General features: G+C 42.7%; 7 protein-coding genes across 7 annotated transcripts; 5 read left to right on the top strand and 2 right to left on the bottom strand.

Annotated features, from left to right (window-relative positions):
* Positions 1-244: 244 nt before the first annotated feature.
* O0I10_007802 (uncharacterized protein) lies at positions 245-1,980 on the top strand (the record flags this gene model as incomplete). Its single annotated transcript, XM_058487814.1, has 5 exons — positions 245-268; positions 356-520; positions 602-1,108; positions 1,165-1,716; positions 1,777-1,980. The coding sequence occupies 5 exons, from the start codon at positions 245-247 to the stop codon at positions 1,978-1,980; spliced, it is 1,452 nt and encodes a 483-aa protein (XP_058341392.1).
* Positions 1,981-2,568: 588 nt separating this feature from the next.
* O0I10_007801 (uncharacterized protein) lies at positions 2,569-5,935 on the top strand (the record flags this gene model as incomplete). Its single annotated transcript, XM_058487813.1, has 18 exons — positions 2,569-2,709; positions 2,777-2,914; positions 2,974-3,081; positions 3,139-3,285; positions 3,347-3,426; positions 3,480-3,776; positions 3,834-3,925; positions 3,991-4,193; positions 4,258-4,332; positions 4,393-4,521; positions 4,583-4,673; positions 4,727-4,808; positions 4,867-4,939; positions 5,001-5,174; positions 5,242-5,458; positions 5,515-5,679; positions 5,742-5,812; positions 5,879-5,935. 18 exons carry the CDS (start codon positions 2,569-2,571, stop codon positions 5,933-5,935), a joined length of 2,340 nt encoding a protein of 779 aa, XP_058341391.1.
* Positions 5,936-5,983: 48 nt separating this feature from the next.
* On the bottom strand, positions 5,984-7,514 carry O0I10_007800 (uncharacterized protein; the record flags this gene model as incomplete). The annotated part of the gene is made up of 8 exons (XM_058487812.1): positions 5,984-6,344; positions 6,402-6,571; positions 6,632-6,731; positions 6,797-6,903; positions 6,958-7,030; positions 7,093-7,180; positions 7,246-7,340; positions 7,396-7,514. 8 exons carry the CDS (start codon positions 7,512-7,514, stop codon positions 5,984-5,986), a joined length of 1,113 nt encoding a protein of 370 aa, XP_058341390.1.
* A 569-nt stretch (positions 7,515-8,083) lies between these two features.
* Positions 8,084-10,045, top strand: O0I10_007799 (uncharacterized protein; the record flags this gene model as incomplete). Its single annotated transcript, XM_058487811.1, has 8 exons — positions 8,084-8,212; positions 8,272-8,341; positions 8,398-8,593; positions 8,660-9,121; positions 9,181-9,263; positions 9,331-9,443; positions 9,496-9,717; positions 9,785-10,045. 8 exons carry the CDS (start codon positions 8,084-8,086, stop codon positions 10,043-10,045), a joined length of 1,536 nt encoding a protein of 511 aa, XP_058341389.1.
* Positions 10,046-12,130: 2,085 nt separating this feature from the next.
* On the top strand, positions 12,131-13,277 carry O0I10_007798 (uncharacterized protein; the record flags this gene model as incomplete). The annotated part of the gene is made up of 4 exons (XM_058487810.1): positions 12,131-12,210; positions 12,268-12,364; positions 12,425-12,532; positions 12,585-13,277. The coding sequence occupies 4 exons, from the start codon at positions 12,131-12,133 to the stop codon at positions 13,275-13,277; spliced, it is 978 nt and encodes a 325-aa protein (XP_058341388.1).
* Positions 13,278-13,532: 255 nt separating this feature from the next.
* O0I10_007797 (uncharacterized protein) lies at positions 13,533-16,540 on the top strand (the record flags this gene model as incomplete). The annotated part of the gene is made up of 7 exons (XM_058487809.1): positions 13,533-13,717; positions 13,776-13,870; positions 13,936-14,179; positions 14,249-14,384; positions 14,440-14,732; positions 14,795-16,405; positions 16,459-16,540. The coding sequence occupies 7 exons, from the start codon at positions 13,533-13,535 to the stop codon at positions 16,538-16,540; spliced, it is 2,646 nt and encodes an 881-aa protein (XP_058341387.1).
* A 125-nt stretch (positions 16,541-16,665) lies between these two features.
* Positions 16,666-18,135, bottom strand: O0I10_007796 (uncharacterized protein; the record flags this gene model as incomplete). Its single annotated transcript, XM_058487808.1, has 3 exons — positions 16,666-17,279; positions 17,340-17,839; positions 17,900-18,135. The coding sequence occupies 3 exons, from the start codon at positions 18,133-18,135 to the stop codon at positions 16,666-16,668; spliced, it is 1,350 nt and encodes a 449-aa protein (XP_058341386.1).
* Positions 18,136-18,199: the final 64 nt, after the last annotated feature.

Here is an 18,199-nt window from a genome sequence, read left to right as displayed (position 1 = left end):
TTGGTTTAATGATTAGAATGTGCCACATGAGAAGTATCACACACCCACTCAAGTGATGAAGGATCCTTTATTGCAAGCCTCAACAACACGATAAATAGATAATTGGATATCGACTCGGCACGACGCGTTTCATTGTCAGCTGAGCAAACAAAATCCAAATTTCTCATCTGCGCGTCACCTTGGTTGCTTGCCCCTCTCTCTCTCTTCTCTTCTCTCTTCTCCTGTGAATGCTCTCTTTTCTGTCATGGAAAATCAAGGCTTAACGCTGGTATGAGCTTATTGCAGCATGTGCCCTCTGCATAGTTGCTTTGCACCCCCATCTCATTTCATTTGGTTAACCCAATCCCATGTATAGCGGCGCCGAGACCTGCGAGAGAAGGACAATGTGGACAAAGAAAATGCACCAATGCGATCTTTGGGTGGTCGTAAGATGGAGAGTTCAGCCTTGTCCAGCAACAAGCTTGGGTTAAAGACGCAACGGTCAGCACTTTTGGACAAGTGTATGAATAAACGCAAAAGGGTACGTGTGTGTGTATGTGTGTATGTATGTATGTATGTATATGCATTGACTCAATTTGTATTGGTACGACTCCTTGTGTAGACATTGACTGAAAAGTCCACCAATCGTCAAAACGATACCCAGCAAACCAACGATGATGTGAAAGCCTTCTTGGATGACAACGCTGAACGATATAAAAGCAAAGATCAATCACAGCAACAACAACAACGACAACAACAGCAACATAGACGACAACCACCTCTCCCTATCTTGCCAATCATTGTTCCAGATCATATTCGACATTGTTTTGCTAGTGGAAAATACGTACCTCCAGCAGAAACGACACCATCAACGCCTTTCCAGGCCAAACCCAAACCATCAGCATCATCATCAGCAGCAGCAGCAGCACCTGTACCAACCATAGACCGATCACGATTATCGACGGAGGATGATAAGCAAGTGTGTGATGCAGCATTAGCCTATGAAGTCAAACAAGAAACACGTGCGAGACAAGTGCGTCTGCGTGAGAACAATGTCATGGATTGGACCGATCCATTGCTGGTGGCAGAATATGAAGAAGATATCTTTGACCATTTACGCAAGAGTGAAGTACGTTTGATACGCTGTATTGGATGAATGAACAAGCTATTCATTTCATTATCTAGATTACCACATTAGGGAGTCCAATGTATGCGAGCAATGATCCGTTAGAGAATGAAATCACTTGGAAGATGCGTGGTGTCCTTATCGATTGGGTGGTCGAAGTTCATTATCTATTTCAGTTGCTGCCAGAAACGCTTTTCCTCGCTGTGAATATCATTGATCGATTCCTCACCAAACGATCCGTGTCTGTGGGAAAGCTTCAACTCGTTGGTTTAGCAGCTCTCTTTATCGCAACAAAGTTTGAAGAAGTGGCAGCACCTCGTATTCGCGACTTTATTTTCATGACCGACGATCAGAATATCAAGGAAGAAGATCTCATCAAAGCCGAACGTTTTGTATTACAAGTGTTGGATTACAAACTTTGCTTTTCAAATCCTCTCAACTTTTTACGCCGAGCGTCAAAAACAGAAGATTACGATTTACACAGCCGAATGCTCTCAAAATACTTTATGGAGATATCATGTGTGGATCATCGTTTCATTGCCATCCCTCCTTCCAAGGTGGCTGCTGCTGCTTTATGGTTATCTCAACGCATGCTCGCTAATGGCTCATGGGTAAGAGAGAGATACGCTCTTTATACATATTCAACAATGATACTAACGTCATTCATTCAGACACCAGAAATCGCATATCTTTCGGGTTATACCACATCTGAACTCAAGCCTATCGTCAGATTGATGCTCGACTTCTTGTCACAACCTGTTGCTCATGATGCTTTCTTCCGTAAATGGGGTTCCAGACAATTGATGAAGGCCAGTGTTTTCGTACGCAATTGGGTCACTCATTATTATAAAAATAAGAGTAAGCGGCAACAATAAAGCTATTTAGTATTAGTGATGACAATGAAAATGAATGTTGATATCCCCCCTCCAAAATTAAACCTCTCGTTGTTCCCTTCTCGTGAAAAAGTAATTGATGCTGGGATTCATGCTGATACGTTGCGTTGCCATAGACAACTTTAATGTCATGGTTTCTGTATAAAAGAAAACGAATTTGGAGGTTCAGTCAACTTGAATCTCATAAGGTGTCCATGATAATAATATTTGAAACCATAGCAAAATGAAGCTGCCAAATCACTATGATATAGGGGATATGTCAATTCTATAAAAGTGTCATTTGACATGTCGGGGATTCAAGTGAATTTCCTTGAGTGATGCTGCTGGCGACCATTGCCATCGCGACAGTGTGCGACACACATCTAAAATCATTCATCCTAGAATGGGATTGCAAAGATAGAAATAGAGTTCATGTATTGCAAATGATCCATGTTTGATGATAATAAGACTTTCATTTCAAAGATGGGGGATGATCATTATTGTTTGGATGGTGTCAGATGACTTGCAGAAAAGCTGACTGTTAAAACCAATCCCATTCGTGGAGGTCAAATTTGCCCTCTTCTGATCGACATGGCGTTTCTTTCAGGCTTTGTTAGGAGCGGTTTATCACTATTAGGAAAAGAATCGGCATCGTTCCCTTATTCTGTCGGTGCCAAAGTGGAATGGTTTGATGAGCACTCTATCTGGTCGCTGCATCAAGGCACGAAAAAGGTACACAATGAAACAACCTCATGCACACGCTCACACACACAACCCAATGTTGACTTGTCATGCTTAGGAAGATGGGTCCAACGTATCAATCTTTATGTTTGACTGCAACAAACAACCTGACAAAGTCCAGTTGGCTCGCAACGCCTTCAAGAGGATGAGAACTATGCGACATCCAGATCTATTGCGCTATGTGGATGGTATCGAGGTATACTTAAAGTTACATATCTATTCAAGGCAAACTGCTCACAGCCATCTCGTTACTAGACTGAGCAAGCCATCATGTTTGTGACAGATCCTGTCGAGCCATTATCAAACCAGTTGAATCAGAATCCAAACGCTCTTCTTTTGCTATGGGGATTATACAAAGTGGCGGTAAGCATAATGCGATCGATTTGGATCACGAAGGGAATACTAAGATCTATTGTAAAGAATGCACTCAAGTTCCTCAATTGCGATTGTGATATGGTACATGGCAATGTCAACGTGTCATCGATCTTTACCAATGATGCCGGAGAATGGAAGCTTGGAGGATTTGAAGTATTGTCGTCAATGAAGGAGGAAAGTCCTGTTATTTTGGTACGTGTGATCATCCACTTTAGGATTACTATAATGGGATGAGCTAATGCCTTTATGACAGTCCCTCGGCGGGCTTACTCCAAAAGCGCACCAATATATGACACCAGAAGTGAAAAAATCAGGGTGGACGGTGATTCAAAAGTGAGTGATATTCCTGCAAAGGTGCCCTTGTGCTAATGTAATATCAAAACCAGTATTCCCACCACTGCCACCGATTCCTATCATTTGGGATGCTTGATCTATGAAACGTACAATCATCATTTCGACTCGACCGAGAAATTGCTTTCGCACCGTGGCAACATACCAACATCCATGTATTCGGTCTATCGTGAATTACTAAGTACCGCGCCTGGATCAAGAGCGGATGCTGGCACTTTTCTTGATGATGGAATGCGATCAGGCAGCTTTTTCACCGACGATTTCATCGAGTTTAATGTTTTCCTTGAGAATATCAGCATCAAAGAACAACGCGAGAAGGAAGCCTTTTTCAAGTAGGTTGATTCACAAAGATAAAACGTCATGCAAATCTTTTAACAACCTGCTGCTAGTCAACTAGACAATTCGATTGACAGCTTTCCAACTGAGTTTGCGACACACAAAATTCTCCCCGAGTTACTCAAAGCCTTTGAATTTGGTTCAGGTAGGAAGGAAATGGCCATTTGTGTGAAAATGGATGGACATGAAATTAATGGGTGTTTTCCTTAGGTGGTGCAAAGGCATTGAATGCGATTCTGAAAATTGGTCAACATTTGGATACCGAACAATATGCCAAGATGCTTGTGGAGCCCATTGTACGCATGTTTGCTTCACCTGATCGAGCCATCCGTATCAGCCTTCTTGAAAACATGCCCAAATTCATTGATCATATCCCAAACAAGACCGTGACGAATCAAGTATTCCCGAATGTGGTTAGTATTTTGGTGTGACAACAATCCTATACGCTTTCTTCGTTAACGACATGTCGATTTTCAGGCTACGGGTTTCACCGACACAGTGCCCATTATTCGTGAGCAGACCATCAAATCGATCCTTTACTTGGTCCCCAAGGTATACGAAAGCAACACGATCCCATGATATGCAAAACCATTGATCAACGTGTTGAAATAGTTGAGCGAGCGTGTCATCAACTATGATCTTTTAAAGTATTTGGCAAAACTTCAAGTGGATGAGGAGCCTGGCATTCGAACAAACACCACCATTTGCCTTGGAAAGATTGCAAGGAACCTTTCGGATGCGGTAAGCTCATTCTTTGATTCGTGTAATGATGATGATTTGGTATTCATAGCAAAATGGGTAGACTCGTAAGAAAATTCTGGTGCCTGCTTTTACTCGCGGCTTACGAGATGGTTTCCACCACGCGAGAATTGCTGCTTTGATGGCGCTCATGGGTAAGGCAACATTTGAGGATTATGAAGAGTTTTACTGAAGCTGGTTCATGTAGCTACTGTGGATACCTACGATATTCAAGAATGTTCGTCTCGTATTGTTCCTGCCATCTCTTTGGTGTTGATTGATAAGGAAAAGTGAGTATTGAGCATTGAAAGGGATGGTATCCGGATCCATTGAAACCAACGTGTACAGATCCGTACGAACTCAGGCTTTCAAAACAATCCAAGCATTCATATCTCGCATAGAAGAATATGCCAGTACAATGGTAGGTTGATGAACACGCGTATTATTGATATGCTAACATCATGACTTTGGCATCTATATAGCCTGAAGAAGCTCCTCCACCACCACCTCAATCATCGTCTCCTTCTACTGTTGGAGCTTCCAATGGCGATGCAGCTGCTGCAAACTCTCAAGTTGGATCATTGTCAATGTCAGGCGTGTTTGGAGAAGCAACCAAAGGCTTAGCAGGATGGGCTGTATCATCTATAGGTGCTAGGGTAAGCAGGCTTTAACATGTGTGCATGTGTGCGGCAAAATCCTAATGGCATCTTTTATATCGTATAGTTCGGTACACCTAGTGGTGAAATTGCTGATGCTGGTCAATCCCCCACTTATGAACCATACCGGGACACAAATACACCTCCTCAAGCAAGCTCTGATTCAGTTACCCGAGTATCCAATACAACACAACCACGATCAACAACTCCTTTGAGAGACATGAATGGATGGGACGATGACAATATTATGGATAATTTTGATAGCGCTGATGGTGATGGATGGGGTAAGCTCCTACTTGTGCTTTTATCTATGCCTTATTCATTGTTGACTTCTACGTAGAACCATTGGATACCCTTGTGACAAATGAACCAGAACCCATCACATCCGTTGTACCAGACACGATCAAGCCGGCAAATGCAGTATCATCCTTTGGAGCGTCTACCGATTCACCAGGAATTCGAAAAGCAGGGGAGCCTTTTAAGCTTTCTTCTGCAACATCTCAAGGTGAGTCTAATGATTGTATCCTAAGCCAAAGTTCCAATTTATTCACTTTTTGTCCTTGTTAGCCAAATCATCTGTTTTATCAAAGGATGAAAAGCGAGCCGAAATGGAACGACGTCGAGAAGAAAGAAGACAGGTACATATTTGTTGCGTGAGTGAGATGATTAGTCATGTGTATTGATTCCTATCATTGCAATTGTAGCGAATGGCAGAGCTTCGAGAAAAGAAAAAGGGTGGCATAGGAGCCAAAAAGATATAGAAAATTCATGCTCAAATATACTCTATTTAATGACAATTGGGGGGAATTTTACATATCAGCGAAAAATGCAGCGTTCTTTTGCGCCTTATAGCTCTTCGGGCCTGATGCCGTCTTTCGTTTCTTTTTACTTGGCTTTTGTTCTACACTACTGTCACTGTCGTCTTCTTCTTCAGCAGCTTGTGTGTCATCCTTTTGTTCCTTTTCCTTTTCTTCTTCCTCTTCCTCTTCCTCCTCCTCCTCCTTTTCTTCCTCGTAGAGGTAGGCCACGTCCCAGAATCTTAAAGCGTTGTCATGCCCACTGCTGACAAGGTATTTCTTATCATGAGCTAAGCGTATATGTTCGATAGGCATGTCTTCTCCGTGATCACCAATGATACCATGGAATTCATTAGGGAGAATGGTAACAATACTAAACAACCATATCAGAGGCCTATTTTACCATATCAAATCCCTCATTCCTCCTTACCGTATAATGCCGTCACTGCTTCCTGTACAAATGGTATCTTCATCGAGCTTGCAAATAGTATCGATCGAACTTGGATGGCCGACGATGCGATCATTATAGTCTCCCCAATCACCCCAGGACCATAAACTGAGAATGCCTTCTTGTGATCCAACCACTGCTTTGTCTCCATTCTACGCATCTCATTTTTAAATTTTCTTGCCTATCATCCTCATCAGGATATACACAAATACCTTTAAGAGTTTCACAGAGAGAAGCTCATCCTCCATATTATCCGACATGGCGGCTACGTCTGGTTTTCTGATATCCCAAGTAGAAAGATAGCCGTCGCCACTAATCAACAACCATACATTAAAATCATTGCCAACCATTGCATATCCACACTCTTTTTTTTTTACCCTGCAACAACTAGTGTTCTCTTGTCAGGTCGATAGGTCATATCGGCAATGAAATCTTCATGTTCCTTGTATACCATGACAGCATCTTGTTTCCTGTTATCCCAGAGCTAACACTTGCGTGAGCCAAGTATCCCTTTTTCTCAACCTTCCAATATACCTACTTTGATAATACCATCATCATCGCCCGTTGCTAGGATATTTTCATTCAAGCATAGTAATGCATTTAATGGCGCACTATAACACAAGTTGATCAGCACACATAAAGTTGCCACCTTGATCGATTCATGCATGCTTACTCATGTGCTGTTTCCTTGGATCTTATTGCCTTTCCGGTTTCTGTATCAAGCAGGCAAATTGTCTTGTCTTTGGAAATGCTGTAGATTCCTTTAAGCACGGAAATAAGATGACATGATACAAGGATAATGCATGCTGTTTCTTTTTAAAGATACCTTTGCCGTCCGGGCTGAACTCAACACCACGACAGGACTTTTTGAAAGGCTTGACCATCCATTGTTGATCATGCTGATCTATGCCGTATCGATGACTTTGGAGACTGAGTGGTTTGATACACGAGATCGATCTCAGTAGACAATCGTTACCAATAAACTTTGCCGTTGATCAAGCCCGTTGCAACAAGGTTCTCCTGAGGATGCAACGTGAAATGAAATATGGTCTTGTCGAATTGAAGAGGTGCTGGCTTGTTGGGTTCAGATATCATTTTCTGAAAGAAAGTGTGGTGTATCTTTGGCTGTGGTGGATTGAATTGGGAGAGGAGTAAAGTCACATGATGGGTGCAAGAATCCCCCAAAGTGATCATTGTGGTATCCATGGCAACAGTAAATCAATATCATATACATGAAAAAGAAATTTGGTTGCTGTGGCAACAGCCTATCTACAATGTGGATGCACGTGTCTATTGCAAGATAACTAATTTCAACATGACGGATCCAAAGCAGTAGCGAGAAGATGATGATGTGATTGAAATGAACCCATCATATGAAATGTATTTGTAATAAAGGCATAAGTCTCATATCAAGTTGGCTCTAAGTTAAACCCTTTTATTTTTGCAACAAAAAGTATGAGATACATGAAGCGAAATCACACACTATGATTGAGAGGATAAAAGGAGAGAGCTTGCTCAAATCGTACCGACACTAGATAAATTGCTGACGTCCAATTGCCGCCGCTAAAAAGTACCTGAATACCCTCATCTTCCACGACTAGGTAGTAATCCCTTTTCTTGCTCTCATTGACATTCTGTTGCTGACTACAAAGTAGCCTTACACAATGAACCGATTTGTTCGACCTTCCAAGTATCGTCATGTCTATGGTACAGCTGCCAAGCGCGACTATTGCTATGACAATGTTCGCGTTAGTCTCAACGCTTGGGATACCAACATGGTGCAAGTGAATCCTGTGAGTGTCCATTCTTTATGCCATGGCTGTTCATCTGGTTTACTGACGTGTATGTTTAGCTATTCGTATCTATGAACTGGCAAGCTTCAGGAGGTGGCGCGTTTGCTGTTATTCCGTTGTCTACTGTTGGTAGGTTGGATGCGTTATCAAGCAGCTCTATGATCCACTTACATAAATGTATGTAGGCAAGTTGCCTGAAAACTTCCCACTTTACCATGGTCATACTGCACCTGTTCTTGATACGGATTTCAACCCTTTCAACGACTATATTGTTGCATCTGGCTCTGAGGATACCAAGGTCATGATTTGGAGCATCCCCGAGCAATACGACGAGGACCTTGAAGAAGTGAAGCCTGTGCTTAAGCTTTCAGGACATGGACGGTAAGAGAAATGGGATTTAATCAACAAGATCCAAGAAGATATTGAATGTATTATGTGTGTGTGTAGCAAAGTTGGTCATGTGCAATTCCATCCTGTCGCCAGCAATGTGCTTGCATCCGCTAGTACTGATTTGTCCATCAAATTGTGGGATATTGAGAAAGGACAAGAGAAGCAAGAACTTATTGGACATACCGAGATCATTCAAAGCATGTCATGGAATTACAATGGCTCGCTCTTGGCCACCACTTGCCGTGATAAACGACTCCGTATCTTTGATGTCCGAAGCAATCAAGTCGTTCAGGAAGGTCCAGGTCATCAAGGTATTAAGGGATCTCGTGTCGTTTGGCTCGGAGAATCGAATCGTCTTGCCACCACCGGCTTTTCGAAAATGAGCGATCGCCAGCTTAATCTCTGGAACAGCGACGATCTCAGCAAGCCCATGAAGTCTGAGTTTATCGATACTTCATCAGGTGTCATCATGCCTTTCTATGATAACGATAACAGCATCCTGTATTTGGCCGGCAAAGGGTATGTATACTTCAAAAGCAAGCGTGATACAAAAGGACTCACATGTATTACTTGTATAGTGACCGTACCATCACCTACTATGAATTCGAAAACGATGAGTTGTATCGTCTTAGCGATTACCGGGATGTTGAAGCACAAAAGGGTAAAGTGAAAAGTGATCCATTACTGCTATTAATTTCAAGCTCCACTAATGGGTTCTTTCCAACTAGGTGTTGCATTCATGCCGAAGCGTGCCTTGAACGTCAATGAATGTGAAATTGCCAGAGCATACAAATTGACCACCAATATGATCGAGCCCATCTCTTTCAAGGTCCCAAGAAAGGTACATACTCAACAGCATGATATAGATATATATACTAATACGTCCTCATTAGTCGGATGCATTCCAATCAGACATTTATCCTCCGGCAGTCAGTGATGAGCCAGCTTTAACAGCGGATGAATGGTTTGCAGGCAAGAACGCCGATCCCAAAAAGATTGATCTTTCAGCTGGTTACCAAGCAAAGGAGAAGCAGGATTTCGTTCCCACCGCTCAAGCTGTTGAAGAATCAAAGGAGCAAGATAGTGGTGCTTCTACACCCAAGAACGAAAAGGATGTAAGTTTAGGCATTTCCAAAGAGGGAAAGCAAGTAAAAGCTCATCCAGGTTTTTCTTTATGCATAGTACCAAAAGGCATATAACGAGTTGCGTAAGGAAAATGACGATCTTAAAAAGGTTTTATCCCAGCGCGATGTGAAGATCCGAGTCCTTGAAATCGAATTGGAAAAGTTGAAGACACAAAGAGAGGAGAATAAGAGCGATGGATCCACAGAAGGTAATGCATCATCCGGTAACGATGAAAAGCCCGCTGTCAATGATCAATTAGAAGAACAACAACCTGACAAGTCCAAAGAGGATGTTGATGCTAGCCCAGCTACAGAGTAGAACTCTTATCCATTAAAGATAAACAGATGCCATGCTTACCACTGCTTTGTTGATAATGAATCGGTATTGTACGGGATTATAAAACATATTAGCGAGCAATCACAGTATATTTAATCATTCGATGTTTGATCAAAGATGTCTTTTACCGTCCCAATTCATATCCTAATAAAGCCACATGTAACCTTTGATACTTGCTTACTGATATGTATGTATGTAAAAAGTATGCTTCGTACTGGGGATGAGTGAAAAAACCTGATGCTTAGGCACCTGGTCGTAAAGCAATATCTCTTTCGAGTTGATAGTGATGATTCAGGAATCAACAATACCACTGATGTGACAGCCTTGTACCTCGTACAGTACTCTTTGATGTAGCTCATATTTTACTTTAAGGCCACTCTACTGCTTGAACAGGAACATGTCCCTCCGCATAGAGCGAAATCCGCCTTATCCCACCAAACCAAAACATCGAATCATCGTATTTAAAGGGTCGTAGATATATTCATGACTGTGAAAAAGATAATGGAAGAGTGACACCGTTTGTGGGGTTTCTGCTTTAACGAGAATTGTAGTCGCGGACATCACAAACACTGTAACCTATATACATCGATGAATTCAGATGCAATGGAAGCGATATCACTGAATGTAACTTACGATAGACCCATTCGCAATTGACGTCATCCTCGCACTCTTCTTCTGTCTTGTAGTCGGAGCATGATTGTTCTCTGCGGATATTCCCTGGGGTGGCCTTTACTGTGGCAAGGACGGTGGCAATGGCAAGGACGAGTACAGCGAGCTTCATGGCAAGTAGAGTGGAACGAGGTTGTTGTAGTTGTGTAGGAATGAATATCACATCGTTTCCCCCCATTTATATAGATTTCTTGCTGCGTCGGTAACCTTATTTCTTAGGATGGAATGACCACTGCCTCCTATTACGGCAAAAAAAGAACGACGTCGCCGAATGTTAGGTTTGCATCTCCTTACGAAAAGCAAGAGGGAATTGTTACGGACACCCCAAACACCTACCATATTAAACCTACAGGACTCCCCAAGTTACATGGCCTATATAATCAAAGTTCATTATCCTCACTCATCATGCATCTTACTTTATGGAGCCGACTAGGCGCTAATAACTGGTCAAGTCAAACCATTTACTAGCTCCAATGGTATTAATAACTTGTCGTGTGCAAGACAACAGTGCTTATTATTATCAATTGATCTAGTAAATGGGTTGACTTGGCAGCTATCATTACCATTGGACCTAGTAAATGGGTTGACTTAACCCGTTATTAGCGCCTAGTCGGCTCCATAAAGTAAGATGCATGATGAGTGAGGATAATGAACTTTGATTATATAGGGCATGTAACTTGGGGAGTCCAGTAGGTTTAATATGGTAGGTGTTTGGGGTGTCCGTAACAATTCCCAAAGCAAGAATCAAAGCATAGTCAAACTTACGACGCCGAATATGCCCAAAGTCTTCCCCCTGAAGCAGATGGCGGATCCACTTGCAGTCACTGTATACTCAGATAATGCTGCCAAAATTGAATTCTCTTTTTCATCTTGGAAGGATTGGGAAGATGTTATGAGCTCATGCATGATCTATGATCTCCTGCATCATAAACATTTGTGCGTTACGGCATTTGATGGCAGGCAACGCATCATGTCCGGTGACGATCTATATGGAAAGAAGACCTTACGATCAACACAAGATGCCCAAAAAACGCTGTTCTTCAGATGGCGATGTTCTATGAGATACCCATGTATAGACATAGGCATACCTCAAATTTTTATTTTTGTCATGTAGGAAGAACCAATGTGATGCAAAAGATATACAATTGTAATTGCGTAGATATAACATGCCAACATCCAATAGGTGCCTTGTGAATGAATGGCTATCGAAAGGCTTCTTGTTTGATGACATAATGATCGTATCATATGTATGAATGAGGGGGACATGGAGGCGCCCATTTGGATTTGAAGTCGGCATGGTGCTCGCTTGTCTCATTCGCATACGCAGAAGTTGACAGCGGAGATTCCAGCCTAAAGAGTCTGGCATGGCAATATCCAAGACAACCATTTCTTTCAATAATGGTTGATGCATCGTATGTTCGCTTACTATACAGGCGCATATTATGTGAAGGTGTCCAATTCTTTGATGATCGAGCTAGGTTTGTATATACAACGAGTATGGATAAAGTCGCTTGACATGTTTGTTTTTATTGTAGAACGTATATAGTAAACCGAACACGAAACGCATTCCGTGGCTATAAGCAATGTACCGATGAGACACGAATCAAAAACAAGTGCCGAGAAGCACGAAAGGTAAAGCAAGATAGGTCACAAGTTGGCAATGGAAGAAGCATGACACATTATGGGCATTAGCAATTGCACCGGCTGGAGAGAGCTAATCGTGGCGATCTCAGGAGTGGACTCAAGGTTCTCGAGTTTGCCTATGGTAGGCGTGGAAAAACAAGGCATCGTCTATTACGCGTAAGTGTGTATAGGGAATGATGGATCACATACTAAGAACGATATCATACAGCCTTATGTGCACACGCATTTACCTGCCGATCTTCCAGTACCTGAACCGCTTGTGCCCCATGTTCCTCATACAGCACCGCCACCTCCCTTGTGTCCACCCTTAGCAGCTATCATTCGCCATACACTCGGCAAAAAACTCGAACCGGACCTTCCTAAACCTGAATTCAAACCTTTGCATCCTGGACGTCAAGCAAATCTATTATGGCGTTGGCGTAGTGATCTTTTGGCTCGTGTTCAGCTACCATTACCATTGCAAATTATACGTGAATTGGAACAAAAGGCAGGTGCACCCTCGAATGATACCAGCACAACCGGTGGTGGACCTTTGTGGGATGAATTGTATGGAGATCAGACTACACATGTGGATATCATGCACCTTTGTCCAACTACAAAACTTGTACCACTATCCAAAGTACAGCGCCATCCACAACCTTTGCCAAGTTCTTCATCCGTTTATGACACTGCTTCTATGATTCGCTTTGTTGATCCGTCATTTGATCCTTCGCTTGATATCCACGCGAGAAGAAGAAGATTGAACAAGAGAAACAAAAAGCGACTTTATAAGCGACTCCTGAAAGAGATTCCTTTTCTTACACCTATACCATCAGCATCCAATCTATGGGATTCTAGCATCAAGTATTCGGTTGGGTATTCGAAATGGATACCAGGCAGTGTTGTGAATGTTTTACAATAATAGATAGAGCCTGTAGAGATTGTAGAATGATAGAATAAAGATGTTTGATGGCAGAGATCATATAAAATAAGTGTTTATATAAGCTTTTTATGTAAACAAAGAGGAAGCATCTTATCCATATGGGGTGGTGGGTGGTCATAGCAGCATGAAAAGCATTGCGGGGATTACAATGCATTTTGCTGTCAATCGTGACTTGAATCCAAGTTTTTCATGTGGCAGAGCTGAGAGAATCGCATCAGTGTCACTATCTCCCTCATGAAGTCATCGTTCAAGGTATGGTTTCGATACTATGCACTCCATGCATTGGCTAATCGTAGTCTCCAACAGTTCTCCAACCTTTGTGGCACAGTATACAGTCGAGGCAACCTGATCTTTACTCCCGATGGCAACTCCATTCTGAGTCCAGTGGGCAATCGGGTGTCGATCTTTGATCTCGTCAAGTAAGCTCATATTCAATACGTCGATTCAAGAGAGTGGATACTTACATCAATGAATTAGAAACAAGTCCTCGACCTTGCCCATTGAAATGCGAAGGAATATCGTGCGTATGGCTCTTTCACCAAAAGCAACTATTTTGATCACCGTGGATGAAAGTAAGATCGATGAATGGATTTATGGACATATACCCAAGAGCATTAACACCGAACTTGTCATGTAGCTGGACGAGCATTACTCATCAATCTGCCACGACGTGTTGTTATCAGCCATTTCAATTTCAAAAAGCCTGTCGCTGCGATCGAATTCAGCCCTGACAGTAAATGGATCGCTGTCAGTGATGAACGACATTTACAAATTTGGAAAGCACCTGGATTCAATCGTGAATACGCTCCTCTCGTATTACACAAGACATTTGGTGGTCATTATGATGATATTCTTAACATCACATGGAGTCCCGATTCCAAGTAAGTCATCTTTATCTTATGGATGGAGGGGATTGTATCAGGGTCTAATCAAAGGACCTTTTCTTTTAGGTATATACTCACTTCCGCGGCTGATATGACTGTTCGCGTATTTCGAATGGATGCTCCAAAAGATTATTATCCACAAGCGCTCGCTGGACATCGTGGTGCAGTGAAGGGAGCTTGGTTCTCTGAAGATATGCAAAATGTAAGAATGATCCATATGGAAAAAGTGGGCAAATACTGATCTTTATGGGCTATAGATATACACAGTGAGCAAGGATGGTGCTCTTTTCCATTGGCGTTATACCAGCAGAGCAGCTCTCACTCAAGATAGTTCCGATGAAGAAGAGGATGTGGATATGGAATTGGATGAGAACAAGCGTAAAGATCGAGTTCAATGGCGAATTGCATCAAAACACTTTTTCATGCAAACGGGCTCCAAGGTTCGATCTTGTCAATTCTTTGCCCCAAGCAATTTGATGGTCGTTGGATTCAGCAATGGCATTTTCGGCCTTTATGAGCTCCCTGGATTTACAAACATTCATACTTTAAGGTAAGGATATCATTCATAGGCGAGAGGGGACACCTTTTGGTTGACTGACACCATTTGTGTAGCATTACACAGCATAAGATTGATACTGTTGCCATCAACAGCACTGGCGAATGGTTGGCGTTTGGTTCTCCGACATTGGGTCAGCTTTTGGTTTGGGAATGGCAATCCGAGACCTATGTTTTGAAGCAACAAGGCCATTTCTACAATATGAGCTCGTTATCTTATTCAGCGGATGGCCAAACAATTGCCACTGGTGGTGATGATGGAAAGGTCAAAGTGTGGAACGCGACATCAGGTTTTTGCTTTGTGACATTCAGTGACCACAAGAGCAATGTTACTGCTGTTGATTTTGCCAAGCAAGGCAAGGTGCTATTTTCATCCAGTCTCGATGGCACTGTGCGAGCATTCGATTTGGTGCGTTACAGAAACTTCCGAACATTCACCAGCCCCAACCCTGTACAATTTTCATGCTTGGCAGTCGATCCTAGTGGTGAAATGGTGTGTGCAGGAACCATCGACACATTCGAGATTTATTTATGGAGCGTACAAACGGGCAAATTACTCGACATTCTTGCTGGACACGAAGGACCTATCAGCTCTTTGGCCTTTTCTTCGAATGGCATGATGCTTGTCAGCGGCAGTTGGGATCACACAGCACGAACATGGGATATCTTTGGACGCAACAAGCACGTGGAGAGTTTACAACATCAAAACGAAGTGTTGGCTGTCGCTTTTCGACCGGATGGCAAAGAGATTGCTTCAGCTACTTTGGATGGACAAATTTCATTATGGGATATTGATTTGGCAAAGCAAGTTGGAACGATTGAAGGACGTAAAGACATTTCGGGAGGTCGACGATTGGCTGATCGCACCACAGCAGAGAATTCATCTTCTGGCAAATGCTTCAACTCGATTTGTTATACAGCTGATGGTAGCAGTATCATTGGTGGCGGCAACAGCAAGTACATTTGTATATACGACATTGACACCAAGGTTCTCGTGAAGAAGTTCCAAATATCATGCAACCTCTCCTTGGATGGCACACAAGAATATTTGAATTCAAAAAATATGACCGAATTTGGAAGCAAAGAGTTAATGGATGATGATGATCCATCGGATGTGGAAGATCGATTGGATCGTACATTGCCTGGTGCTCAACGAGGCGATTTATCTGTACGACGTACACGACAAGAAGCACGAACCACAGCTGTGCGATTTTCACCCACGGGACGAGCATGGGCAGCAGCAACGACTGATGGTCTTTTGATTTATTCTTTGGATGATGCCATTTTGTTTGATCCCTTTGATTTGGAAACGGACATCACGCCTGACACAGTATTGGAAGCATTGCAAGATAAAGAATACCTTCGATCTTTGTGTATGGCATTCCGATTGAATGAGAAATCGGTGCTGCATACTGTATTTGAATCGATTCCTCCATCTTCGGTCGACCTTGTCGCACGCAGCTTATCCGAGAAATACCTTGACAAGCTTATGCAGTTCATCGGCTCACACATGGAAAAGAGCCCCCATATTGAATTTCATTTAATGTGGATCGTGAGTGTCATGACGCATCATGGTCGCTATCTCAAGGAGCATCGTGGAGAATACCAATCCATGTTCCGCACGCTTCACAAGAGCATCAGCCGAGTTCGGGAGGACATTGCAAACTTGTAAGTATGAGTGATCAAAAAGAATGGGCTCGTGAATCTAATGATATCTACAGGTGTGATAATAATTTGTACACTCTGAGATACCTCTTGACGCAAGGCACACTGGCTGCAAATAGCAATGTGACATCCCAATAGTAAATAGAAGCATAATTCCTCTTTCCAATGCATATGTAATACTACTAGATCCAAAAAGCATAAATCGTTCATTTGCCAAAAAAGTTACATATCCACAACAGAACTTTATATATAGAAAGGTGAACTTATTGAGGGCATCTATTGTATTGGACTACGGCATACTTGCCACTGCATCGCCATTCAAGGGGAGTCGCATGTTTCTCAACTTCTTCTTTCACGCCTTCTTTCAATCCAACGATTGTATCAGCCTTGTTCGTGCGAAGAGAGACAACGTTTGTAAATTCCTCTGCCATGTGGACACCGATAGCTGTTCTAAATGGCGTGGTCACAGGCCAATCGCAATCATAGACGAGCTTGCGGAAGTTGAGGTCGCCTTTGAAAATGACGAGATCGGATTGCTTCAAGTCGTCAAATAAATCAGGAGCCTCGGTCTTGAGCATCCAATAAGAAAGGCCTGTACACCAGAATTGATGGGCACGAACAACGAGACGACCATCTTGGATATAAGATTTCCAACGATTCACCATTGTTTCCAAGGCTTCAAAATCTTCAGCGGATCGCTTATCGTTGTCAGGGAAAAAGGTACGATCCAAGCAGGCGTCGAGAAGAATTGGGATATCTTGAGGAATGACATCAGAGACGAACCAAGGAATGGTCTTGCAGTTGAATACGATCTTTGAAGCTTTGCCGGATTGTATTAACCAATCGGCCAAAATCAAGTCCACATAGACCTCGAAACCTTTTTATAAACAAGCATGAGAATCAAAAAGAAGTAGGTGATATCGATAATTTGACGTACCAGAGTTATCGAGAACGAAATCAACACGACCATCCTTGAGTGTTTTGAGCTTTTCCCAGATCTCATCAATGTTATCCACCAAAATGTGCTTCTTTTGCTCTGCCAATTTCTCCTTTTCGACAGCCTGCAAGCGCTTGATATCTTCTTCGGTCATATTGGTCAAAAGGCTGAGATCGGTGGCATTGCCCCACAAGCAGACTTGAAGAAGCTCTTGATACACCAATTCCTTGCGTTCCTCTGACACGGGTTGAATCATTTCAGGCATCTTGCGTGCAAGATCAAACACCGAACCATGGGATCCACGAAATGTTGCCAGCTTTTGTTCACCAAAAGGATCATAAGACTTCCAAAAGTGGCTCATGATATAGATCTCTCGAAGACGTCGATAAAGATAGCACTCATTGAACAACCAAGTGCCCGTGAACCACGTAACACCAGCAAAGTAGTTGGAAATGTGACGATTCCAGTCATCCACGTCCGAATCCTTGTCCAAGAGTAAGCTAACAACAGCATAATCCATGAGTGGATGATATTCCCAATGTCCTTATCGTTATCTATACCGTAAAGGTTTGTCGCCTGCAATCTCATTCTTCAAGGTTGTGATGGATTCCAGAATTTCCTTGCCTTCCCGTCGCGCATCAGCATTGTCATTCTTCTCCATGGCAGTCTTAAAGTCGTTGAACGCATTGTCGATAATGTTGGGCCAACGCCTCACGGTACTATCCCAAGCGAAACTGCCCTTATCGGTAGCTCGGTAAGCGGGGAAAGGCGGATTGTTGGGTGCCGAGGAAACCATTGTGCGTGTGTGTGTATGTCGAAAGAGAAGGGTCGGATTCAGCGGGAAATCTGATAATCTACGC

Source organism: Lichtheimia ornata (assembly GCF_029851405.1).
Source record: "Lichtheimia ornata isolate CBS 291.66 chromosome Unknown scaffold00039, whole genome shotgun sequence".
NCBI lineage: Eukaryota > Fungi > Mucoromycota > Mucoromycetes > Mucorales > Lichtheimiaceae > Lichtheimia > Lichtheimia ornata.
This window is presented reverse-complemented; position numbering and strand designations above follow the sequence as displayed.